Source organism: Melanostigma gelatinosum (genome assembly GCF_949748355.1).
Source record: "Melanostigma gelatinosum genome assembly, chromosome: 24".
Classification (NCBI taxonomy): domain Eukaryota; kingdom Metazoa; phylum Chordata; class Actinopteri; order Perciformes; family Zoarcidae; genus Melanostigma; species Melanostigma gelatinosum.
This window is the reverse complement of record NC_136657.1, coordinates 3,859,814-3,884,791: the sequence shown is the minus strand read 5'-3', so window position 1 is coordinate 3,884,791 and position 24,978 is coordinate 3,859,814. Positions and strand designations below refer to the sequence as shown.

The window sequence follows — 24,978 nt, the reverse complement described above, 5'->3', positions numbered from 1 at the left end:
CCCGAGAAGAGCGGAGCGTGCCCTCCTTCTGCCGGCTCCGATCAGCCGTGGAGTCGGAGAGTAGCGGCCGCACAGTCCAGACATCGGTATACGACACACCTTGATCTCGTCCACGTACGCGAGTAAAAGCGCATGTTCTGTTTCAGGCTGCACAACCTTATCCTCACTGTTGACTTCGTCGAAAGAACAGAAGTCAATCATCGCGAAAGAATAGGCTGCATGTGGATTTAAAACAATAAATTTCCTGCCATAGGGGGCATGGATAAAAGTCTGTGTACGAAAAGGCCAACAGGAAGAGCAGGTCTCTATCGGGGAACGCTGGAGAATACGCAGGCTACAGGCGGGCGGGTTAGCCATTTGTCTTTGTTTCCAAATGGCAGGGGCAGCTGCCACCAAAGGTCAGCAAAATGGTACCAGAACAAGGCCCTATAGAGGCTGGGGACCACGTGTCTGTGACAAGAGGAGGGGGGGTGGGGTGGACACACCCAGGTGGAGCGACACACACACTTTCTCTGTCATACGCGTTGTAATGTGTGGCACCTTGTTTGGCATCAAGGAGCTGCGCGCTGATGCAGCTGGTGGAAGTTTATTTGCTGCCTCCCCGACCAGAGCCAAGGTACCTCCCATGTAAATATCAGGTTACCCCCTCCGGGTCTCCACCAGGGTGTGTGTGTGTTGAAGGCTGCGTTTGAAGTGCCATCCTCCCCCTGCCCTCCTTTACCCACCTACACCCGCGGCTGAAACCCGAACTGGGTAAACTTACACCAACCTCCATCGCCACCTTCTAACCACCATCTCTGGAGCTTTTGTGCAGAGCAGTCTTCTGCCCAGGGACATGTGGTGGGTGGAGGTCAGACGTGGCCCTCGCACGACAGAGCCAGTAAAGCGCTGACAGACGGCCAGACCAGCACGCAGGAGCTGCTAACAAACACACACACACACACAAATCTCTCTTCTCTAACAGTGTCATGGGATTATTCCTCAAGCCCAAAATCTATTTGACAACTGTTTTTCGCATCTAACCAACTACATCCCAAGGAAATCAAGCGTGCACAAAAAAAAAGGATGAAAGGCAGCCGAGAGATGGAGAGAGGAAAAGCAGAAGGGTTTTTTTACTCTCCCTTGGATGAATGAGAAAACCATGTTTCTGGTTATGTATTTTAAACTCTTCCAATATATATATACACACATATATACACATACACACACACACCCTCTCTCCCTCGGTTCTCTTTCCAACAGCTTCCAGACAGAAAGCTGACGGAGAAAAAAAATCCTTACATGCGCTTTAAAAACAGGAGCAGTGGAATGACACGCTCTCCTCCAACATGTGTTTTACCTCTGCGGCTGGAAATGTAATCCATGACTGAGCTGTATGCCATACTGCCTGACTATTAAGTCTCCTGACTGAATGTCTTGTATGAGCCTACCACATGACGTGCACGTGCACCGTTAACTTTCTGATGTTGTGCAGGTACGTGTGTAACTTTCTGGTGTGTTTTTTGCACCAATGCACCATCGGATTTTGTTCTTGGCATAAATAAATCACGACGCTGAATGTTGTGGCATTGCTGCAACTACAATAACAATAATCCTTGTTCAAATGGAGCATAAAATATGCCTCAGAAAAGCTGCCTGGAATTAATCCTCTATGCTGCATATTAAAAGTTATTTCATTCATAATGAGACACAATAACAAAACCCAAAAGGAACAAAACAACAGATCACGGGGTCTTCCAGACGTCCCTGTGTCATCACTCATTTTCTGTCCTCTTCTGACTGGATATAATAAGTGACATCTGACCCTACTGAACCCCAAAAACACGACAAACTCAAAGGCATCTCTGCCTGAGGGGGAAGCGACCAGAAGGCCAGTAGTTATTTTCATCCCATTAACTTGCACTGTAAGCGAATGGGCTGCATTGTCTCCACACCCTGAATAATGTGCTTCTCGTCTGGCGCTTTGTGGATGCAAATCAAGCGTGCCTTAAGGACACAGACGGCCCATTATAATGCCTCTTTGGGGGAATAAAAGGCCAGGCCAAGTGGCTTTTTTGTGTTTGTTTGTTTGTTTGTTTTGTGTATTCACCCTTGAACAGAAGAGATACAGTAAAAAAGAAAAAAAGTGCTTTCGTCTGGCCTTGGTAGTGTAAATAAAACTCACAGGGAATGTTGACTGAATGAAAACCCTGGGCCCATATGGTGGCCAGCCAGGCTGTGGCATGGCATGCAGCCCCTCTGCAAATGACCTTTGAACCCTGCTGTCAATGAGGTGAGGGGGGGGGGGGGGGGGGGGGGGGGTCATTTTCTTTCCAATGTTGATGTCTGACTGCAAGCACGCTCTGTGACAGACAGGTAAAACACAGCTTGGCAAAGTATAAACATGTCAGAGCTTTAACTTTAACTTCCCCCACCGGGCTCCACTGAGACGTTTTGTGTGGAACAAATAAAGCTGCTTATTCTGCAGGCTGGAGCGGACGCCAGCATTGTAAACATGATAACAGCCCCGCTGGTCATAGTGGCGACATGTTATCCAATCCGCTGCCCGGCGGCGTCACCCAACAAAGGGAATTAAAACAGTGCTCACGAGCTGCAGTGAAGGGAGGTAGATGAGTAACGAGCCCAACCCCGGTCACACTAACAGACATTGGCGGCTATTTTGCAGGTTTGTAAACGACATACAGTGCGTTACACAAATGCACCAGCAAGATATGAAACATTACGTTCAGCGTGACAGAAAAAAACATCGGCCATTGCCAGCAGCTGGTAGCCTCTCCTCCCGTTAAACAGGGTGGAGGCTGGACATCCCCTCTGCTCGGGGAGGAAAAATACATATATAGAGGACACCTTGTCGGCTAATACGGAGTGAAAGGGCTCGGTTCTTGCGACATAACCAACTAAACCACAACATAACAATAGGGTGTCGCGTTCAAATGCCTCTCTCCGTGGAAAAAGCTGCGGCTCTTTTCCCAGTCGGCCCGAACGCTGCACGCCCTTTCTCCCCAAGAAAGGGGGTCGTTCAATGGCCGCACAAGGGGGGGCACGCACGACCCCCCTCCTTCATTTAGACAGCCTGCCACACAACACACACTCTTACAGGATAACAACACATTCTAAATTGCTGGTAGTGCTCGTCTATAAGAAGTGAGGTGAACATACAGTGTAGCGACTCCCTCCGTCTCGTTTTTCCCGAGGACACTGTCTAGGATGGGCCGGCATGGTAAACTGTCATTTTATTTAGGATTGGCATGAGTCTCTAAGGGTGTTTATTCAAGGAGAGGGAGGAAATAAAGGTGTTAGATAATAAAACATAGAATAGAAAAGAGAAATCCACTTACAGTCAAATGGGATCCACAAAGAGGCTCCTCTCTTCTCCTGTGTTCTCCAATGTGAGAGCAAATATCACTGCCCTCGGGGGGGGGGGGGGGGGGGGGGGAAGAAACCCTCCTGCTCTGTGTGATTATCTGTTTGAAAGATGAATCTAGCTAAAACAAAAACTGCCCGTTATCCTCATGTTTTCACACGTTGCCTCGTCTACATACACAGTCTCGTTCCCTTTCCCATTCTTCTCTCCCGGAGCTGCCGAGGAGACACGCTGAGCGTCCTCGTCGTTTCCTGTCCAGCCCAGAACCCAGCGCTGCCTTCACGGCCTGTCGGAAATATCTATCATGTTATACAGATGATCGCAGAGAAGAGGAATTACGGAGCTGGACGGTAGATATGAACATGAAAAAAAGACACATTGCGGTGTTGCTCGAGTTGACCAAAACACACATTTTAACTCAGTTTTCTGACGATTATTTGGTAAAAATATATACATATACCCACGAAAGTAGGAGTCTTGGAGGAACAGTGAAGGCAGCATCAGTTTCCAGTAGCTATTCCCCGTCAGTGGCAGTCGATAATAATAATAATAGAATATAAATATAAACAATAAGAATGATGATAATTAGGTAATAATTATAATATATATTTAATATTATCATTACAATAGAGCAGATTACAATAATAATAATTATTATTATTGTTGTTATTATTGGAATACTATAATAACAGGGGTTCTTGCTGATGCTCTCCTAAAGCCACCACCACCAGACAAAAGGGACTTCCAGATTAGGAGATTATTGCATGTTATCCATATGGACACATGGCATTACCAACCCGTCAATCCCCCATCATCCATTTTCTGAGTCAGAATTACAGACAACATTTTAGAAATGCTATAATTCCCACTTCACAATCCCATGAATCCAACACCATGTGTTGCCACACAAAGTCAGTATTTTCCACCCTTTAATGGTCTCTAATACCTGCTCTGGGCAGGGAAACCTGTATAAAACAGGAACATGCATTGAAACAACGTGAAACATTGTTGCAATTAAGATACAATTGTATCTGAAAAGCAATTTTCCTGGTTTGTAGCTGCAGAGAACTGTTATTAACGCGTTGGCGCCATCTAGTGGACATATAAAGCCACTGCACTTTTTACTCAACCCCATTTTGTGGACACAGCCATGTCTTTTTTATTAACCAAATAATGAAAACGTGTGGAATGGAATTACCTTCTCATAGAGCTGATACTGCACTATTTTCTTCTCACTGACATATGTTAACTGTGCCAGTGACTCATACAGTATAGCAGCAGCTCCCAAACGTTTTAGGCCACGCACCCTCTTCTACATCCCGACCGGGTTCACGCACTGTGTTCTATTAAACTACGTCTGTGTTCTATTAAACTACGTCTTTATTATATTAAACTACGTCTTTATTCTATTAAACTACGTCTGTGTTCGATTAAACTACGTCTTAAACTACGTATTTATTCAATTAAACTACGTCTTTATTATATTAAACTACACCTTTATTATATTAAACTACGTCTTTATTATATTAAACTACGTCTTTATTCTATTAAACTACGCCTGTGTTCTATTAAACTACGTCTTTATTATATTAAACTACGTCGTTATTATATTAAACTACGTCTGTGTTCGATTAAACTACGTCTTAAACTACGTCTTTATTCAATTAAACTACGTCTTTATTCTGTTAAACTACGTCTGTATTATATTAAACTACGTCTTTATTCTATTAAACTACGTCTTTATTCTATTAAACTACGAATTTATTCAATTAAACTACGTCTTTATTCAATTAAACTACGCCTTTATTCTATTAAACTACGTCTTAAACTACGCATTTATTCAATTAAACTACGTCTTTATTCAATTAAACTACGTATTTATTCTATTAAACTACATCTTTATTCTATTAAACTACGTCTTTATTATATTAAACTACGTCTTTATTATATTAAACTACGTCTTTATTCTATTAAACTACGTCTTTATTCTATTAAACTACGTCTTTATTCTATTAAACTACGTCTTTATTCTATTAAACTACGTCTTTATTATATTAAACTACGTCTTTATTATATTAAACTACGTCTTTATTATATTAAACGTCTTTATTCTGTTAAACTACGTCTGTATTATATTAAACTACGTCAAAATAAATTAAAAATACAGTCTGGCGGCAGGAGCTGAAGTGCATTTTTTTTAAATTATATTTAATATTAATTATTACACCATTAGTCCACCATTACATGTTTCCTCTCGCGCACCCCCTAGAGGCAGCTTGCGCACCCCCACACTTTGGGAATCCCTGCATATAGACACTTTCAGTCCTTTTGTGAAGTTATGTGACTTTGGAAGTCACACAAGTGTCAGTTCAAACCTGCTCGATACCTGTTCTGTGCTTCTCATCGTGTTCAGTAAACCTTTGCACATGATGCACTGGGTCTTTGCAATTTCAGTCACTCACACCACCTCCAACGGTGGCTGCAGCATAACAGTAAACAGCAGAAAATACACATATTTACACAATACTTTCTCATATTCTGTTTTAAAGTGCCTATTTGCATTCATGCCAGGATTGCTACTATGATTAATGTCCGTACTTTCATGCAAAAGCTTTTAAATGTTTAAAATAGTCATAAAAAGTTGTTTGTGTGTGTTTTCATCTCCCTCATTCTTAATAAAACAAACAACCAGTTCACTTGATATGAACAGAACTGTCTTCCAATGACTTTTGGGTCTAAATAGACACAACCATAGTTTTACATGAATTAAACGCTGAAGTCGTCAAAGGTCACAAACCAATGGGAGAGAACGGAAACTTCAGAAGAGGAGGCGTTTTCTGCCACAGGATGTTTTCCCGCATGAGAGGATGTGTGAGGCTCACTCGCTGCAGCACCGTGGGAGTGCTTCGACCTCACAATTGAATTGCACAGTGAGGATATGATGCATTACCAGGTTTGATATCGGAGTACCACATCAGATTTCTCTTGCAGCGTACAGTCAATGCAGCCCGCTGAAGGCGCTTGGACTTTGAGCTGATGAGCGAAAGCCTCGGGGGGCGAGTTCACAGTCTCGGCGCAAAAAGATCACGATGAGAGCTTGCTGGGTGCTCATGATGCTCCTGAGCTGCGGCTTATCTCACGCCACCAAGTCCCAGGACGTCTGCAAAGGTAAAGCGTGGACTTTATTGCAACACACACATTATTAGCATTCAGATGGTTGTGGAATGCAAAGTAGTTTTGCAAGAAACAACTATTACAAGTAATTGCGAGAGACTTCACCGCGTATATGTGGTTACAGTGGGACTGTTTGGGTTCATCCGAGGTTTGCCCCCTCATTCGTGGTGCAGGGACACTTGAGTTGATGAATTGCAGCGTGAAAAGGTTTTGGAGCTACTCTCCGGTTGACAGCTTTGGTTAAGTTTATGCACGTAAAATGTGGGACGTTGAGTCTTAAGGAACAGGACGGTGCTCCTCTGTAGCTTGGTATATATCCTCACTTACTGGCTGTTTATCCGTTCCTAAAATGAACCTCGTTGTCTCCTGATGGCTGCATTTGTGGGGTGAGACATCTTAATGTGAACCAGCATCTACCAGAGGCAACAGAGGAATCTCAAAAGAAAGTTTGCCTCAACTTTAGGACCGTTGCTGTTTACACACAGAACACATTCAGCTCGACACTATTCCCTGCAACAAACGGTACAAAAACAAAAGAAACGCCGCCTCGGGAGCGGCACACTTGAGTCAGGCCGTGGGCCGACTCAAGTGTGCCGCTCACATGGTAAATATCCGTCTCTGCTTTTTGTGAAAGGTGAGGCTGGGTTAAAAGGGAGGTAAATGTAGAGATGTGCTGCAATTGAACAGATTCCATACGGGGGTGGAGTGGCTGTGAAATGACGAGTATCAAATGCTGAATTTCAGTTGGGGGAATTAAAAGCAAATAAATGAATCTTTGCAGGAGTTGTAGCTGTCAGAAGGTGTTTGGTTTTTACTGCATCAACAAACACCATGATGGGCTACTCCATCATGTTTCTATTTCCTCAGCAATCAGAGATCTGACATTATACTGTGTGATGATACTCTCTCTCTCTCCAGACCACATAGAAATTGTCTGTGTGCCTGCCGGACACAACGTGTCCGTGCCCTGCCCGAAGTTGACCGGCCAACACGTGACATTCGACCTTTACAAAGACGATCAAGTGATCTACAACCACACGTGCATAGGTGACAAGCAGGCACCCAACTGTAAACCGAGATACACCAGGGCTGGCGTGGAACTGCGTGAAAACACGGACAATGAATCGTTCAGTTTCACGCTCACCGGGGTGAACGCCAACAGCTATGGTATCTACGGGTGCGAGGGCTCAGCCATGTTCCCTCCTCCCTTCAGGATAAGTACTCTGAGGATGCTAATGCTGGTGGAAGGTAAGCATTCCTAAGAAGTTTGAAAAAGGAGCACACCTCATAGCCCAGTGCACTGACTACTCCCCGATTGTTTCTTCCAGGACACCAATGCAACTTCAACAATGACGACAGAACGCCTGAACCAAGTAGAGATCGGAAAGATGGATTCCTCTGGATTTGGATTCTGGGGCTGGTACTTCTTTGCATCTACAGCGTGATCATCACCATCATTGCCAGCATCATCTGGGTAAGCGATTCCTCACATAACACCAGGTGCGAAAGCCATTCCGTGACTCTGTGAACTACATCAAATATTTAACATTTTTGGGAAACTTTTGTATCTTTTAACCAAAAGAAGCGTTGTGAAATGAATCTCCCCAACAGCTTTCTCACCTTCACAATTAAATTCTCTTTGGGAAAATCGGATTTCTGAGGGTATTATTCATTTCTTGGCCCAAAGATAAGCCTTTACAAATTCCACCTTTAAGCCTTTATTATGACATATGAGCTACAAGTCAGGTCCCCAAAATCCCAGAAAAAAAAAATAAGACGTGCTGCGCGTCCTCGATGATCGCTGCAGCATCATTCTGACCCTTCACAGACGTAACGCTGTCGTTCATCCGTCCTACAGGTCAACTGGAGGAGGTCGGACTCCCAGAGTGACTACATGAACACCAAACCCAAAGCGCACAAGGACCGCAAGAAGAACAGAGGGGTTCAGATTCCAATACCACGACACTTCTGATCACCCGTGCATCTCATCCCCGTTTTCTTCAGTTCCTTTTTTTTGTTTTTCAGTACTAGTTATGTGTCGACGTAGCGAAAGTAGCAGTTCTTCCTTTGGCAGTTGTGGTTTTACAAAACAATAAAAAAAAGAATGCACCCGACTTCCTGTGTCGCTCACTGTTTAACACACAGATCTTCAGCTGGAATCCCTCTTTGTGGTCGAAACACAAGGGGGTGTCTGAATGAGGGGATTTAACCACATTCAAAGGGTTTACTCCACTTGTAAACCTGCGTGATTTATGAGTCACGATCGACCACAATATCAAAATGTAAAAAGTCGTTATAGGTCTAAAAAACATATATCTAAATACACGTATCTCCGTCCACGCTTTTCTTTCTGAGAAGGCAGAAACATCACAGCGTTGTGAAAGTAGATGAGAAAAAGATTTACAACTAGGAGAGGCAAACACTTCAAACAATAACAACCTGCACCGTTTCCTGTCTTCCTCCCTCTACTGTTTTCTGTAATCCGTCGTCGTTCTTTCTGCAGATGCGGCTGCTTCAAAGAGTGACGCTTTACCTTGCTCACCTTGCAGTTTACGTGCAGTTATTGCAAGCGCACGCACCGCTTTTATTGGTTTCATTCTGCGGCATGGTCTTACTCATCAACCTCCGCGAGCATCGGCAAGATTAACACATTGTTTCTGTTAGCAAAAGACGATAAAAGATCATTTTTCCATCCTCACAGTCACGCTTTTACACACTGGGTTATGGAGCACACACCCAAAGAAAAGTTCAGGTTCTCGTCGTTTTTGTTTCTCAATTTATTCAGATGTATTTAAATGCTTTAATTCCTTCCTAATTGTTTACAAGGCTTTAAATAGCACAACGAAATCTGTGTGTTCGTGATGATTGCACAGGTTGGGACTACTCAACCAGATATGGCCCTCGCCATTCGTCCTCAAGACCCCCGGTGGTCCCCTTTGGGTTGCGTGTCTGAGCTGAGGTGTTCTGGATAAATCCGTGCCCTGAGGAAGTCCGTCCTCTTTTCCTCGGACTGCAGCTCCTGCTCCGTTATCTGGAGAACAGGATTGGGATCGTGTAAAGCTTGCCATCGCTGATGCACTCACACAATGTTCAGAAAGGAGGAAAATGAAAATGAAACACTCATGTTTGAAAGGAACATGTGGCTGAAGGCAGGTTACATTTAAGTTGCTGCGACAAACTCATAAATAAATGTAGAAATATTATTCTCACCAAGACAGGGTTGTATCCCAGGATCTTCAGATGGCGAATCTTGACAGCCAGAGGGCCGCGGGGATTGGACGTGCCATGGCAGAAACCAGAGTGTGGTGTGCAAATTACTGCAATTCTAGGACATCAAGACAGGGAGTTTCTCAGCATTAAAAAGGTCAAAATTTGAATTTCGGTACAGGCTCGACAGGGTGAAAGTGGCGGTTTGCTTAGAAAACTAAAAAATCTGATACGTGAAAAATAGACAGAGCAGATTGTGGCTTTCCTTCTGACTTCCTTTGACATACTTATCTACAGATCTTTACCCCGTAAGGTTAATGTAGTTCTGGATTTTTGATTAGTTTGTTTAGAATTATGTTTGTCCATCTTTAAAAATTAGAATTTTTGTTGATAGAACAGTCGTGCAAACTGCATTTCTACTTCGTTTTCTGTACATCTAAAGAACCATTTGGTTGAATTTGCAGAGGTGAAATGAATCAGCAGGGTCAATAAAAAAAACAGTCCTGCTTATAAAGCACTGTTTTATGACGTTCTACTGTCTTGGGTTGAAATGTGTTCACTTTGTTGCATGCAAAGCGGTGGAAACAGACATTGGATGTACGCAATCATGCGTCAATGCCAGAGCAGAACGCCCAGACATCCTCTCCACCTGCTCTCACACCATCAAACCTCCACCAAACATGACATAAGCACATTAGGTCGTGCAAAGCAAAAATGCCACAGCAGCAGATTTGTTCAAGACGGAGTCTGGCGATGTTATCGACTGCACGCCGGCGTCTTACCTTTGACTGCTCTCTGCTGGAGGACACTCTTCTCCTGCACGACTACCGGCTTCAGTCACAGAGGTTTGGTTCGGCAGAGGTTTGGTTATCACAGCGTCTGAGAGTCGACGCACAGTTTACAAAGCAGCTGAAATGATGTCCTGCAGCCATGTTATTACAGTTAAAAAGCAAAATGAAGAGATATTTGGGCATCAGTTCTATCTCCCGGTTTCCCTTGAGGCTTCTTATATGATGAATCAACATTATTAAAGCATTTCTGTGGAGAGACAGGGGAAAACTTAACAACTTCACTTCTTTCCTCCGATATTCTGTCTTTACCTATGAGGTAGAAGTTCTCCACCACCACCATCTCCTGCAGCATCGAGTCCGCCTGGGCCCCCAACACACTCCGCAGGTCCTGCGAGAGCCACGGGTTGACCGGCGGACTGCTGGGGACGGGGTCTCCCAGGACAGATGGGGGGACCGACACGGGCTGAGGGAGCGGAGGACGCTCAAGGCCGAGGCACAAGTTCACTGTCTGAAACATCCTCTCCTGGTTGGGGACAAACTTGGGTGCTGAGGAGAAATAGAAGAAGATGGAGGAGTATAGGACGTCACAAGGCAGACTAGACTGTCCAACGTGACTAGACTGTCCAATGTGAGTGAGTCCATTGTCTCACCTGTCGTGCTAAACTTCTCCAGTGTAGTGCTCTGCAGGAGTTGCTCCAGTGGTGCAGAGGGGAAGTGGCCCAGCAGACAAAGATGGTACACAGCCTTTAACAACTCAAACCCGGACATCTTGGGCAGATAGGGGTCCAGAGCTCGACTCAGACTCTCCAGGAACCTGGAACAGCAACATGAAACCCCCCAAAGGAAACCAATTGTCATGTACGTTACGACTGGCTGGCGTGTGAGTAAAGTCTGACGGACGAAGACGTGCGAGTGACCTACTGTTGTCTTTGGTGCTGCAGGTCATAGTTAAGAGAGGAGTACACCTTGAGGACACAGAGGAGGTCTTTCAGTGTCAGGGCGTCTGGATTGGCGATCACCTTCTTCGCGAATGCCTCCATTAAGGCGGCGGGACAGAAGGCGAGGTTGTCAAACACAGACAGGAAGAGGACCACCTGAAGAAAGACGAGGAAACACTTATGGGTCACTTTTGTTTTTAAAAATAGATTGTAAAGGACATTAGATGTTATTTTAACAAACATACTTATCAATAGCATTGAGAATATTAAAAAGTTCACAAAAAGAGTTCGGAAACAGTCTGTTGCAGCACCTGTTTTTTGGTCCATATGTCCATTATAGAGGCGATGTATTCTGATATCCCAGTGAGCAGATCCAAGTCTCTGTAGTGCAGCTCCCTACAGGACTGCAGGACTTTATACAATCTGTTGAAGGGGATTCCATGGAGGTTTTCTACCAGAGAGGACAGAGCAGCTTATGAAAACTATAAAACAGAAGAATTTATACGAGTATAATATTATATTCCAGGCTCTTTCAATTGAACATGGGCTTACAACTCTGCATTTAAATTAGACTATAATTCAACAATCTGATGTTGTGGAAAAGGTTTCTACCTTTAATCGTCTTACTGCAGACATCCAGCAGTGGTTTGGAGTAGAAGCCCATCGTGGCCATAGTGAAGATCATGTACTGGGTGTTGGGAAGGCTGAACTGGTCCGTCATTGATAGAGCCTTTCTCTGGAGGAGACCGTGTACAGAATGAGTGTCAACACAGAATGGATTCAGTTACAATAGTCATTTTAGAATCACATACACAAAACCAAGACTCATAAACCAACCTCGAGTTTCCGTTTGAGGTCCAGTGGGGCATCTTTCCCCAACAGACGCATCATGGTCTGAAGAGCCATAACATTCTTGATCCTGGGAAGACGGGCCTCAACTACCAACCTAGGACAAAGCCACAGTAAACCTCAATGTAAACGGATCTGAAAAAGAAGTGGTAAAAATCGATACAGTCATCTTTTGATAATCCTGACCTCATGCCCTCTTTAAGTGCACTGACATTGGCGTTGCCCTCCATGTGTTCCAGACAGGAGGCCAAGATGGACAGGCCCTTCTCATCAAAGTCGTTCAGATTCTCCTGCCAGTGGACAATGAAATGTATTTGGATAAACACAACACAAAAAGTAATTCCAATATGAAGACATGTTCGACAATCTTTCTCTGCCTACCTGACAGGTTCGGAGGAAAGTCTGGACCACACGGCTACCTTGGGGAACACCCAGTTTGACCATACCCAGGAGAGAATAAGCCAAGTCGTCACTGCGCATGTGCCCGACTCTCTTCATGGCCTTCTGCAGAAGCTTGTCGAATTCAGGATGCTCGAACATCAGCTGCAGCTCATGGCGCCGCTGGTCGTCGGACATCTTCTTAGTGGTGGACCACATGTGGGTCAGGCTGTTGCTGACCTGTCGAACTGTGGGCGAGTATTGAGAGGCGAGGTCCAGCACGTCTGATGGGGAGCCACAGTGCCGCAGGTGGTCCGAGAAAGGCGAACTCCTCTCATCAGATTGGATCTCAGCGGGCAGCGAAGACTGTCCCATCGGTGAAGAGACATGCTCCTTCGCTTCCAAGTCCTGACTGTGAATCCCACCCCGGGAATAAAACCTCACTGAACTGACAGGACTCCTATCCAGGCACGTCTGGCTTTGCCTTGTGCCCCAAATGTGTGCAAACTGCTGACTTGGGAAAGATCTGTCTTTGATGGATGTTGTCAACAAGAAACTGCGCAGTTGCACTGGAGACCTGCGGCTGCAATAGCGCAGGCTCCATCTCACGACCTCCTCTGTCACCCGGACAGACATATTATTATTATCGACGATCTAAAGGGTGAAACACGACACTAGGACGTCCTTAATTTCAGCACTATAACGCTAACTCAATGGGCATTAAGCTAATATTATCTTTACACCCTCGGAAACATTATGCAAATAGTTAGCACCAATAATTAAATACAATTACAACCTATGACTAAACTGCCTACAAGGTCAACAGACTGCCTCCCTCAAGTCATCAAAACACTGTTAGCATTGATTTAACGTTAGCTAGCTACGTGACGCACCATTACTTATTGCTGTAACGGTGAAAACCATACAAATAACGCTCCCAAAATAGCACGTGGCGCTTTGCTTTGACATTAGAAGTTGTTTAGCAAAGAGGGACAGAGCTGCCTTACACTAAAAAGATGCATAGTCCACTCCATGTTAGCTAGCATTCTCATGTGCTTCTGCTTCGTGCTGTGTGCGACGCAATATTTAGTCCCCCTGTCAACTTGGTAGAGTACACCGCGTGCTCGTCATAATAAAATAAATAATGTTTATTCGGAATTGAAGCTAATATATTTAAATAACAATATTATATGATAATATACTAATACTTTTTGACAATTTTAAATCATATGTGTCACTGTTATCATAACACGTCCTGATCTGTTTTGTTCCTACACGGACCCAAATAAGTACAGCACCCGCGGTGTCCCAGCAACCGACGCCACCCTGATAGATATGGCGAAATTTGTGCTTGCTGGTAAAGTCTGATTTTACTCGCTACGTGATATCATGTAACTATATATACAAATATCACATTTCTGATTTAAATTTGAACCCGTACAGGTAAAAGTGACTGTCCGCATTACGCCAAAGCGGAACTATTAGCAGACAGTCTGCAGAGATCTCTTCCAAACTTCAGGATCCACAAGCTCTCCATTCTCCCACATGAGTGGCAGGTAATTGTCTTATTTCTTTCTTTGTTTTTACAAATCATGAGCATGTTTTTCTTATTTGTCACCTCGATGGGACCTTTCACTGGTCTCTGATAGGAATGGCTGGAGGCCACCTGCAAAAGAAATGGATGGAAACACGAGAAGTCCCCTCTGGTCTGGAGGGAACTGGTGGACCAAGGGGGGAAAGGGATGCTCTTAGGGGGCTTCAGTGACTTCCTAGAGCATTGCCAGGTAGGCATATTAGGTTTTCTTAATTAAAATCACTTCTAAACTTCCATACCTGCCAGTTTATGTAACCATTGGTTGTGCAGGACTACTACAGCGTCACATCAGACATGCCGACGGATGTAATGCTGACTGTTGCAGCAGAGAATCTGGAAACCAAGATGAATCTTGTTGTAGAGGAGCAGCATCGTGTCAGTCTCATCAAACCCCTTCACATATGGATCAGTAGGTGGGTGAGACTGAAACACCAAACCAAAGAAGTATATATGCATATAAATGTTTTATTCTCCCATACTTGTCCAGTGCTCTCAACCCAACCAGCCACTTCCTGATCCCCAATCTGCTCTCTGCTGAGGTGTTCCCCCATGTTTCCACAATCAGCCTCCACCTACTGGACGTGGAGGGGACCGAGGAGGGATTGCAGGGGCTGAGGATGGAGACGGAGGACCTGGCACTCCGTCTGCTCGATCAAGTATTAGGCTATTTCTTTTTGAAGGATACTTTTTGTTGTCACCATATCAGAAGGAAAATAAACAAACTTTATACATCCACAGGTGACTATTCACACAGATCTGGAACAGGCCTTCCAGGATGCGGATGTCATTCTACTGCTGGATGAGGGGTGGTCTGATGACAGCGATGAGGAGGAAAAGAGGAAGGGACTCTCAGACAGGTACAGAGAGTACGGACGACTGATGGACACAAGGGCCAACAAGGAGGTGACGGTCATTGTGTGTGCCGACTCGTTCGCCAACCTGAGATGCTCACTTCTTCTGGACAACGCACGCTCCATTGACAGCAGCCAATTTGTCACCATGTCAACTCAGCTGGAGAATGAAGCCAAGGCCATCATTGCCAAGAAGCTGAAAGTGAGGACTTCAGGTAAGTCTCTCTCCAAACTGCTGCTGTATATTCACATTGCATTTTAGCCACTTGCCAGAATGATCTCTTCTTCTGCTCCAGATGTTACAAATGTCATCGTGTGGGGAAACATCAGTGGTGGTTTCTACATCGACCTGCAGTGGGCGAAGGTTTTCAACTATGACGGGGCAATCAGAGGACCAGCTTTCTTCTCCCAACCAGCTCAAAAGATTCTCCACGACAGGTTTGTTACAACAGTAGATTAATGGCGTATCTCATTTTATTGCCTACACTTTATTGGTCAACTCTACCCACCTGGCACTTTGCAGGCTAAACAAACACACCAAAGGTCTAACATCAAATTACAAAACTCCCGACCAATCCATACCCAACTTCAGTCTGTGCAAAGAACATCCTGTGACATGCCCACAACCTCCTTCCCTCTTCCAGGAAATGGCTGGAGACAGACTTTCAAGACTTGGTGCGTTGTCGGCGTGCAGCCGTGGCTTCAAAGTCCTGCCGAGTAGCTGCCATGTCGGCCGCCAACGGGATCCTCGCTGTCCTAAAGGCCTGGAATGGCATTTGTAGTCCAGATGAGGTCTTCTCTATGGGTGTGCTCTGCCCAGGTGAAGACACAACACGACCCCAGACATTGATCTCGGGCTGATGTAGCAGGTGCTGAACCGTGATTGTCTTTGGCTACTTGTAGGCGACTACAATCTCCCAGATGGCGGCGTCCTCTCACTCCCAGTAACGTTCACGGACGGTAAATGGTCCGTGCGGTTTGACGTGACTGTTGGAGACGAGTTGAAGGCGAGACTTCAGCGCTCTGCGAGTGAACTAAAGCAGGTACGTGAACTTAAAAAACGCAGTCTGTCGTTACCATTTAAACATTAAAGGTACAGGTTAAAGGTACTAACGGGTGTTTTTCTTTCCCAGGAAAAAGAACTCTGATCAGACATTTTGCAGGATTGTTATGAAGACTAATTTGCATATTGACAACACAGACTGAAAGCATGGTTTAAATGATCAACGGAAATAATCCAGACACACCTAAAGTTTGTTTCAGTTTGTTCTTTTATTCTCTTACTTTCACATGTGGTGTCGCACTTTTATTTGACCAGTTTAATGACAATAAATCTTCTCCGCTTCGTGAAACTCGTCCATAGCCGTTACTTTTTTAGATGTAAAAGATCAAACTGAGTACTTTATGGAAAAAGGAGAAATTAGAAAATATATTGCTTTTTTTATTTTATTTTTTTTTAAATAAATTGCACAGTTCAGTAAGTGTATTTGTTATAGTTCCATAAGCGATACTTAAAGCATAAAACACGACTACCATACACAAACTAGTCTGTTAATATCCTCTACATCTGGTGTTATCACTTGCCACCTATTTCCATTTACAGTCCTGAAAATAAAGACATCAAACCTCGCCTTCCCCTCGTTGGTAATGAAATATTAAACAAACTGAATTTAATGGGCTCTTTTAACCTGAAACATTCAAATTGATTTTTCTCCTCAGTACTTTGTCAGCTGACAAGAAGAACTTGAACAGAGTGCTGATTTTACATGCAGAATATACACGTAGCGTTTCTACACTATACACAAGGAGGCGTTGACTGGAAAAACAGGAACGGTTAGTACAGATACAGTGCACTACGACAAGTCGGGAAATGGACACATGTTCTGCAATGTTATATTCAATTTGTACAACCCACCCCTGAGATTTGGATGCTGAGTGGTTCACAAAAGCAGTCGAGCATGGTGCTAGGTTTCTTTTTGTCACGTCCAAAGTTTCCCACAAATCCCCAGCAGATACATCATCACGTCTTTGAACCATCATGTCCTTCCAAAAACAGAAACTAAATCTGCTCCAGTAACTAACGCCTCAGGTATCGATTATGGTAAATACGTGCGTGACCCATGCATGGACTTGTCGTGGCACAGAGAAGGTTATACTCTGGGAATACGCAACTATATTTTAAACCTGGCCGTTCATGGTGTCAAACAGTTATCATACAATCATTATGGGCAACTGAGGGGATTCAATTTGCTTTTAAACTCCCCCCCCCCCCTTCAATATAACAATAAAGTTTCAGCGACTGACCGTTAAATTAAATAATTTATAGCATATATTAATAGTTGTATAATCCAACATTTCAATTCTTCATGACACCATCGAGATAACGCGTTACGCTCTTAGCCAGGTGGAAAATAAAGGCATCGTTATTCTCACGTGAGACGGAACATCGACCGTTTTTTTTTTTTTTTAACTACGGCGTAAGAAATTTGCCTAATAATTTATCAAGCAAATATCAATGTTAGATGCCAACGCTGAACCGGCTCTCATTGAAGATGATACGATGAGGCAGGCCACAAAAAAGTCTCTATGAAAGCAGAAAGCACCAAGTAATCTCAACCATATGCCAAACAATCACTGACCAACTGCATTAAACGCCAAACTCTTTGATAAATGTTTCGTATATAGCAGTATGTGTGGATATAATGTAGGTCTAACGGACAAATAAAAACACGCCAGTTTGGGGCCAGGAGGCGATAATGGGGAAGCTATGACTGTGGTTGATGCTGAGGGGACGGTGGAGTCTCTGGAGCTCCTGAGGCTCCTCCCACCGCCTGTCTGTCAGAGACCAGGTCCAGCCCCCCGTCAAACTGCTCCAGTTCGCTTTGGTCCAGAATCTCAAAGTCCTCTTCCTCGGCGGGAGCTAGCGTGTCGTCGGGCACCTCCTCGCCGGTGCCGCTTTCTGTCGCGATCGCCTCGTCCGGGTCCTCGTCGGCTCCTTGTGAAGTGTTAGCAGTGGTGTCAGTGGGCGGGGTGGAGGTCTCCACAGCGCCCGGTGGGATTTCAGTGGGAAGGAACTCAGCCAGGGAGGGGTCCTCGCTGGACTCGCTGGAGCGCAGCAGGGCCGACAGAGTGTTCTGCACCACAGTGGAGATGGCTGTGGTCACTATCTCCTCGCTCAAGGCCTCCAAGGACTGCTGTGGTCCCTGGGTTCCTGCAGCTTCCTTCTCCTCCGCCTCCCGCGCCCCCGCTACCCCCGCCACGGGCAACACGCCCTCCTCACCCCTGGTTGGTCGTCCGTATCCGTTGAAGTGCGTGTTCACAAAGTGGAGCGGAGACGCTAGGTGCTGGATAATGAGGCTGACGGGGCTCAGCGGTTCCCTCTCTGATTGAGCACCGGCCTGGGCTGCGTCACCCTGGCCTCGCAGGGGGAAGTGGAGCAGGTTGCGCTCGATGGATGGGAACTCCTCAACCGAGTGGAACACGGGGAGATCCCGCAAGTAGGACTCCTCCGGGTCGCTGTGTAAACTCTGCTGGTCCAGGTCTGCAGGAGAGATGAGACAGGAAAAGAAAGTGACTCAAGCATCCAAGCCAAACTAAACTAAACATCAGTTTTCTGCATTGTGGCTATGATATAATCAAGTGACCCTCACTTGATCGGGTACGAGCGATCGTTTACCTTCAGAGAAGTCGGTGAGTTGGGGAGTGGTGGCTCTGGACACTGAGAACCCTCCACTCTCTAAGATGGATGCCTCTTCATCAGACAACTCCGAGTCTGTGATGGCCATCGCCAGAGCGGTGGTCTTCACATCCACCTGACCAACAAAACCACAGCGTCATGTCACCAATGTACCATCATCCTTCTCACCTTTTTCCATAATCGCACTTATTGGAGCCTTGGGGTCAAAAACTAAAAAGCCAAACAAAAATGCATAAACATAACCTGCTCCCCACGCTACTTTGTATTCTCTGTTGGTGTCTATGTGGCAGTGTATTGATTATTGTGTCTCCATACCGTCGGGGCGAACAGGGACAGCTCCTCCTCACTGTCACTCTCGGTTTCGGCTCTCGGCTCGTCCCCCTCCTCTACCTCCTTCTTCACCTCTGTCAAAACACGCATACACACATTTAAATGTGAATAAGTGAGCACAACAACAGATTCAAAGACAGAATGGCACACATATATGCAACACATGCTGCTACGAGGTTGGACGTCAGTAAGAGAGACAAGAAAGATGATCTACATCGATTCAGGCTCCTTATGTTACGCTTCCTCCTCGCATGGTTAAGTCCTGTATTAATTCAAGCGTGTGTATCCGTAGCTTTGTTAATTTGATGTGACGCACGCGAGTCAGGTTTAGAATCTATAGCCCGATGGTGTCCCAGTAGCACTCACTTCTCTTGTCGTGCTTGCGGTGCTCGGTTTCTCCCTTCATGCTGTAGTCCAGTTTCATCAGGATCGGCTCCAGGCCAGTGTACATCCTCTGGATCAGTTCGTGGTACACCACCAGCGGCCACAACAGCACGCTCAGGACTGAACGGGGAAAAAACAGGGACGACTTTAAGTTTCTTTTATACGAGTATGAAAGCAAGTAAATGCACACTGAGCAGGAATGCAATACCACAAGAAAATCACTCCATTACCTGCTATCATTACTCATTATCACACACACCCTGTTTGTCAGGACAAGCACACATTCCCAAGTAAATTCATGGCTAAGTACAACCGTTTCTTTGTGCAAATTAGGAAAGCGGTGACTCACCAATAATATAGGAGATCATGATTCCTGGTACATAATGCCCAACCCCGGCAAGTACAAAACAGCCGCTGCACATCATCACACAGAACTGGGAAACAAGAGCAAGTAAGACAAGTAAGACACCTTCAAGCTGCACAGGGCATACTTACTTGGAAGTTTCTTTCCTTGCGTGTCAAAGTGCTGTACCTTGCCGTGGTTCTGTCGTTTGTACTGCAGCGTCTCCTGCAGGTACAGGCGGTAGGTCAGGTAGCTTTCAGCCAGGTGGTGGCTGAGCTCAGGAATACTGAGCAGATGCTGCTCCACACTCATCGCGTCACTGTGTGCAAACAGGAACAGAGGACACTTGTAAAAAAGGACAACAATCTGTATGTTAAGCGCTTCAGGCTGTTCTGAAATGCTTGCAAAGAGGTAAAGTGAGATTCCTCGAGAATGTCAACAATACAACAGACTAAACTCGACTGGTAGCTTACAATTAGTTCTGATGATATGGTGCGACATGTGACGGAAATGTTTTAAACATAAAGACAGACTTCACACGGTTGGAATTGAACGTATGCTCTTGTTTTTAATTCGTTCAGGAAATGGAAACGGAGAGGCGTCTGTTCATCATGTACACACTACCTACCGTTGTTCAGGGGGAGCCTCTGCATGTTGAACTGCAGCAGGAGAAAAACACACAGTTAGCAACAATTAGGCCATTTGATGTGATGTTTTAACATAAGGAAATTACAGTGAACATATTGGGGGAAATAATCCAAGAAAACCACAGCAGGAAAACTACTTCATCCACACTGACAAAAACCCGAGCAGGCTTCTCCATCCAGTGAAGGTACTGTGCCCACAAATATAGACTTAAACTGGCTCAGCAACATGGAGCAATTGCTTGGGTAAAGAGTGACAAAGCCTCAGGGCCATATTAAAATCCCATTAGGGGCTTACTGGTAATGATGGGCAACTTGTGCTTCCATCTCTCCAGCAGCATCAGTCCCAGCAGGGACACACTCAACAGGAACAGAGGCCGCAAGGAGGTGGATGACAGGAGCCTGTGTGGAGATGCAGAGAACAGCACACACACATTAATATAAGAAACCAATGTCATGAAACTCACTTCCATGTTAAACTTAATAGATACATCCGCATGGCACCTCTGTTGTCTGTAACTGACAGTTGGTGAACGAGGCCTGGGCCACTAAACTGTCTTGCAAGCTACGTTAGCATCATGCTAAAGACGTGGGATTAGCTAATTTATCCTCGCGGAGGTTAGCCAGCTAACTAATGATGTTCAATACAACCTCGTGGAGCAAAAAGTGTGAAAAAAACGGGATTAAAACACGGTTTCGGTTACCAGAATAACGTGTTGAGTGTCAAGGCGACAGTGATGCTGTACAACGGCCTTTCCCAGACCAGCAGCCTCTGCAGCCACAGCAGCATGGACTCGTACTGCGAGAGAAAACCCTGAAGACGCTCCCGCAGGAGGACGAGCTCCGGGTTCACGTCCCCGCAGACCTGCCCCGGAGACCCCGCAGGGAACAGGGACTCCAGGCCAACCGAAGAGGAGGTAACCGAGGGGTATCTTCTGGCCTCCTCTTCGCTCGCCATGTTTCCCCCTACTTTGTTATGTTGTTTTGGCTATCACGGGGTATATGGTAAAAAACACCATCAAGTGGTACACATTTACAAATACTAGGCATCCGGTTGGGACTTTCAGAATAAAACCAATCGCCTTTGGCAACAGGTTAACAAAGTACCAAAGCAAAGATGATGAATCGAGTCATATCTAGGCAATGAAAATATAAGTTTTTGATCAATTTAAAGGTATCTTAAAAATATCCAATATAATGATTTGCAATGATTTCATTACATTACATATATTTGATCAGGCATGTTTCTTTTTTACTTTGAAGGCAATATTAATTTCCGGCCTTATTGTTGATTACTTCCGGCAGCTTGATGTCCTTAACGCACAGAGGGGCGGACGGATCACAAGGCCCGTCACGGATGACATATATATATATATATATATATATATATTGTACAATATATATCAATATATATATCAATATATATATCAATATATATATATATCTATATATATATATATTGTACAATATCAATATATATATATCAATATCTATATATAGATATAGATATATCTATATCTATATCTATATATAGATATATCTATATCTATATATCTATAGATATATAGATATATAGCTATATATATATATATATATATAGTCACGTGTTTCCTTGTTTTTAAACCTCAGGTGCACCACCGTGTGGTCAGAAATATGGCAGCAATGCATGTCATGTTGCATAAAGGTAAAACACTTGAGACCTGCAAAAACTCTCCCCAACACGTGCATCCTCCTGCTACCACTTCAAGTACTGCAACTGCTATTATTGATCATTACCAGCAAGTTTTGATACAAATGTTTAATCCAGAAATATACAGTGTTGATAAATGTGATCAACTGCAGCCGATATAGACATTGTGCTGGAGACCGATAGAGATTCATTTCAGCATCACGGCCAGCTCACTGGTATTATTGTTTCTTGAACACAGCACATAGATCACAAAAGACATCTTAATGTAAAGTAGCGCTGTAAGGGGATTTTTCTTCCTGTTGTGATCTCTCATTTCAGTCTCAAGTTGATTTCTGAAAGACAGAAGCAAAAGCTACAATCATTCCACTCAGCAACTATTATGAGTATCCTAAAAAGAAACGGGCTTGAGAGGCCTACCTGGCTGTGTACAGGACTCAAGCGTACTCGGGTGGTAAAGGAGGGAAGGGGACCTGCTGTCCTCCGGTGCTAAGACATAAGGGCATCAATACCTGCAGGGGTTAAGACCATGGCCTGCAGCAGGTCAGACAGAGAGATGATGCCCTTCACCACATCAGCCCTGTCCACCAGGACCAGCCGATGGACCTGGGGTAAGGAGGAAAAAGATAGTGTCGAAATACCCTTTGATGTCATGACAAATAGAGCCCAAACTCTTTTCCTGCCTCAGCGTTGACCAGCCGGTCTATGATGGTTTCCAAGGTCTCATCAGAGTAGCACTTGATCACTCCCTCGACAAAACATGAGCGCCTGCGAACGGCCTCCTGCATCGGCATGTCCAGATTGTTGTAACTCTTCTGGGCTGCTAGATTCTGGAGCAAACACAGAAAACCTCAGCAAGGATGATACACTTTAGGGTGTCGTACGGTGTACTTTGAGATTACAAATAGAGCCTTAGCTCCACAAAAACTGGGCCAAGACACAGTACTTACAATCACATCAAATCTCGAGTAGAGGGACACCACTTTACCTGAGAAAACAAATGATTGGATGCAGTAGGATACCCATTAACACTGAAGAATACAGCTCTATAGTGTAAAACATATTCTAAAGAGCACACCGTGTTCGTCCACCACGGGTAGTGCAGACACCCGCCTTTCCACAAAAATGCCGAGGGCATCATAAAGCGTTGCCGTTTGCTGAACAGTGGCGATGTTCCGGAAAGTTCCGATCCCGAGCTCCTGGATCTGCCTTCCCATGAACGCAGGCTTGGGAACTTTTCTTTCCTGAAAAAAACACCCAGACCACGCCGCAGCAGAAGAATGTTAACGCATGCCGACATAAAGAACAGGTAGGTAGATCCCAATGCTAGACATCTTGCTTGCTCACAAATATGTGGAGGAACTTGAGGATTCTTTTGTGGGTGAGAATGTGCAAGACGTTTCCAGACTGTGGATCCATGACCGGCAGCCTGTGGATCTTATACTTAAGTAAGGAATAGATGGCATCAAAGAGGCTAAGAGGAAAGAGGAGAGGAGACAGTTTACTGCTGGTGGACTGAAATGTAAATTGAGTTTTCATAGATCACATCTGAGAGTGTTACCTGGCCTCTGGAGAAATACTGATGAGGATGTGATTGGAACGCTGCAGGTAGACATCTAGACAGAAGAAGACAGAGAGCTCTCATGCTAACTCACAGAGGTGCTCATCCGTGCTGGTTTTTTTTTACTTTGAAATGAATCACCTCTCCATGTCTCGATCTTGTGTCTCTCCAGCTCGTACATTTGAACCTTTCAGAGGGAAACCCAAAATGTCAAGTCACGAAACACCAAGCGGGTCAAATCAAACACAGCAACCCTTTGAAAGCTTCTGTGAAGAGTTCCACAAGGTGTTGCTTGTATCTGTGACATACGAGTTATAATAAAATATTCTAATAATGTCTGATATATGATGTCCATACATAGTGCAGTCATTCTCACCATAGGGGACCTGTAATAGTAATGGAGGATGTTGATGAAATCTGTAATAGTCAGCATGCCTGTGAAAGCAAATAATTTATGTTCCCATGATTATAAATTCACAGAGACTAATACTTCACGATGACTATTCCATGAATCCCTCGTCTTACCCACAAATCTCTGCAACTTGCTGTCCCATAACGGCGCCGCCCTCAAGCCATTTGCCACCAGTGCAAAAAAGGCCTTTTTCACCTTTGGAAGTCAGGATTTCACAGTCGGTGAGGAGTGACAAGCAACAAACAAACAAAAAAGACGCACAAGTTGCATTTCTTACTTGTAGTTTGGTATCAAATATGACCAGTTTACAGCTGGTTGGAATGGCATCATAGCAGCTGTGACTTTTCATGAAATTCATGTAGACTGTGGCATCAGCCTCTGTGAGGAACCCCATTATACCACGTTATATATGCAGTCACACACCTACAAGCAGGCACGGATCCTTTTACTCGCACGTGTTCATGCTCACATATGCTCTGGTGATTGCAATCGTACCTCGTTTCTTCATTTCCTGCCTCCGCTCTGGGAGGGGCACCTACAACAGAGCAAGCGAAACAACATTCTCCACATGACATTGTCAGAACGGTTTGAAATATGCTCAACCCAAAGCAACACGTCACCTGTGAGGGAGGCTCCATGATTGCTGTTGCGTGTCCATGAAAAAGTGGGGTTTTTCAAAAGCAGCAGACGCAAAGTGCTGGTGGCTGCGCTGGGTTTGTTTACCCTTTCCTCCAAGAAGCCCGTCGGGTCTATATAAGGAGCCCTGAAGTGGCT

The 24,978-nt window shown here is 44.8% G+C and overlaps 6 protein-coding genes across 9 annotated transcripts in view; 2 read left to right on the top strand and 4 right to left on the bottom strand.

The window, feature by feature from the left end:
- Positions 1-3,529, bottom strand: part of raph1b (Ras association (RalGDS/AF-6) and pleckstrin homology domains 1b) — a 34,348-nt gene extending 30,819 nt beyond the window's left edge. Inside the window, exon 1 of the mRNA XM_079296478.1 lies at positions 3,339-3,529. The gene's annotated coding sequence lies outside the window, so the exon portion shown is untranslated. The remainder of the gene's footprint in view (positions 1-3,338) is intronic.
- Positions 3,530-6,260: 2,731 nt separating this feature from the next.
- LOC306797091 (uncharacterized protein) lies at positions 6,261-8,652 on the top strand. The gene is made up of 4 exons (XM_079296274.1): positions 6,261-6,532; positions 7,457-7,786; positions 7,867-8,012; positions 8,397-8,652. Exons 1-4 carry the CDS (start codon positions 6,454-6,456, stop codon positions 8,508-8,510), a joined length of 669 nt encoding a protein of 222 aa, XP_079152400.1. The 5' UTR covers positions 6,261-6,453; the 3' UTR covers positions 8,511-8,652.
- A 648-nt stretch (positions 8,653-9,300) lies between these two features.
- On the bottom strand, positions 9,301-13,766 carry fastkd2 (FAST kinase domains 2). Of its 2 annotated transcripts, none has more exons than XM_079296659.1 (11): positions 12,705-13,766; positions 12,510-12,613; positions 12,312-12,420; positions 12,087-12,210; positions 11,786-11,925; positions 11,458-11,630; positions 11,187-11,350; positions 10,846-11,082; positions 10,528-10,624; positions 9,749-9,863; positions 9,301-9,608 (listed from the first exon to the last, which is right to left on the bottom strand). In XM_079296659.1, exons 1-11 carry the CDS (start codon positions 13,335-13,337, stop codon positions 9,453-9,455), a joined length of 2,052 nt encoding a protein of 683 aa, XP_079152785.1. In that variant the 5' UTR covers positions 13,338-13,766; the 3' UTR covers positions 9,301-9,452. The 2 variants fall into 2 exon arrangements, with proteins under 2 accessions (XP_079152785.1, XP_079152786.1); XM_079296660.1 differs by having other exon boundaries at positions 9,301-9,569.
- Positions 13,767-14,036: 270 nt separating this feature from the next.
- Positions 14,037-16,307, top strand: mdh1b (malate dehydrogenase 1B, NAD (soluble); the record flags this gene model as incomplete). The annotated part of the gene is made up of 10 exons (XM_079296565.1): positions 14,037-14,058; positions 14,145-14,257; positions 14,351-14,485; positions 14,566-14,708; positions 14,783-14,951; positions 15,034-15,361; positions 15,443-15,584; positions 15,791-15,966; positions 16,050-16,189; positions 16,280-16,307. 10 exons carry the CDS (start codon positions 14,037-14,039, stop codon positions 16,292-16,294), a joined length of 1,383 nt encoding a protein of 460 aa, XP_079152691.1. The 3' UTR covers positions 16,295-16,307.
- An 87-nt stretch (positions 16,308-16,394) lies between these two features.
- On the bottom strand, positions 16,395-21,527 carry retreg2 (reticulophagy regulator family member 2). The gene is made up of 9 exons (XM_079296563.1): positions 21,249-21,527; positions 20,843-20,946; positions 20,529-20,559; positions 20,090-20,219; positions 19,907-19,991; positions 19,540-19,677; positions 19,159-19,247; positions 18,823-18,958; positions 16,395-18,687 (listed from the first exon to the last, which is right to left on the bottom strand). Exons 1-9 carry the CDS (start codon positions 21,500-21,502, stop codon positions 17,912-17,914), a joined length of 1,743 nt encoding a protein of 580 aa, XP_079152689.1. The 5' UTR covers positions 21,503-21,527; the 3' UTR covers positions 16,395-17,911.
- Positions 21,528-22,348: 821 nt separating this feature from the next.
- On the bottom strand, positions 22,349-24,945 carry prkag3a (protein kinase, AMP-activated, gamma 3a non-catalytic subunit). 3 transcript variants are annotated; one of them, XM_079296266.1, is made up of 13 exons: positions 24,825-24,945; positions 24,700-24,739; positions 24,482-24,582; positions 24,318-24,399; positions 24,169-24,227; positions 23,934-23,979; positions 23,793-23,847; positions 23,579-23,705; positions 23,310-23,475; positions 23,182-23,219; positions 22,915-23,061; positions 22,652-22,837; positions 22,349-22,566 (listed from the first exon to the last, which is right to left on the bottom strand). In XM_079296266.1, exons 1-12 carry the CDS (start codon positions 24,840-24,842, stop codon positions 22,721-22,723), a joined length of 996 nt encoding a protein of 331 aa, XP_079152392.1. In that variant the 5' UTR covers positions 24,843-24,945; the 3' UTR covers positions 22,349-22,566; positions 22,652-22,720. The 3 variants fall into 3 exon arrangements, with proteins under 3 accessions (XP_079152392.1, XP_079152394.1, XP_079152393.1); XM_079296268.1 differs by having other exon boundaries at positions 24,674-24,739; positions 24,825-24,934; XM_079296267.1 differs by having other exon boundaries at positions 24,674-24,934.
- Positions 24,946-24,978: the final 33 nt, after the last annotated feature.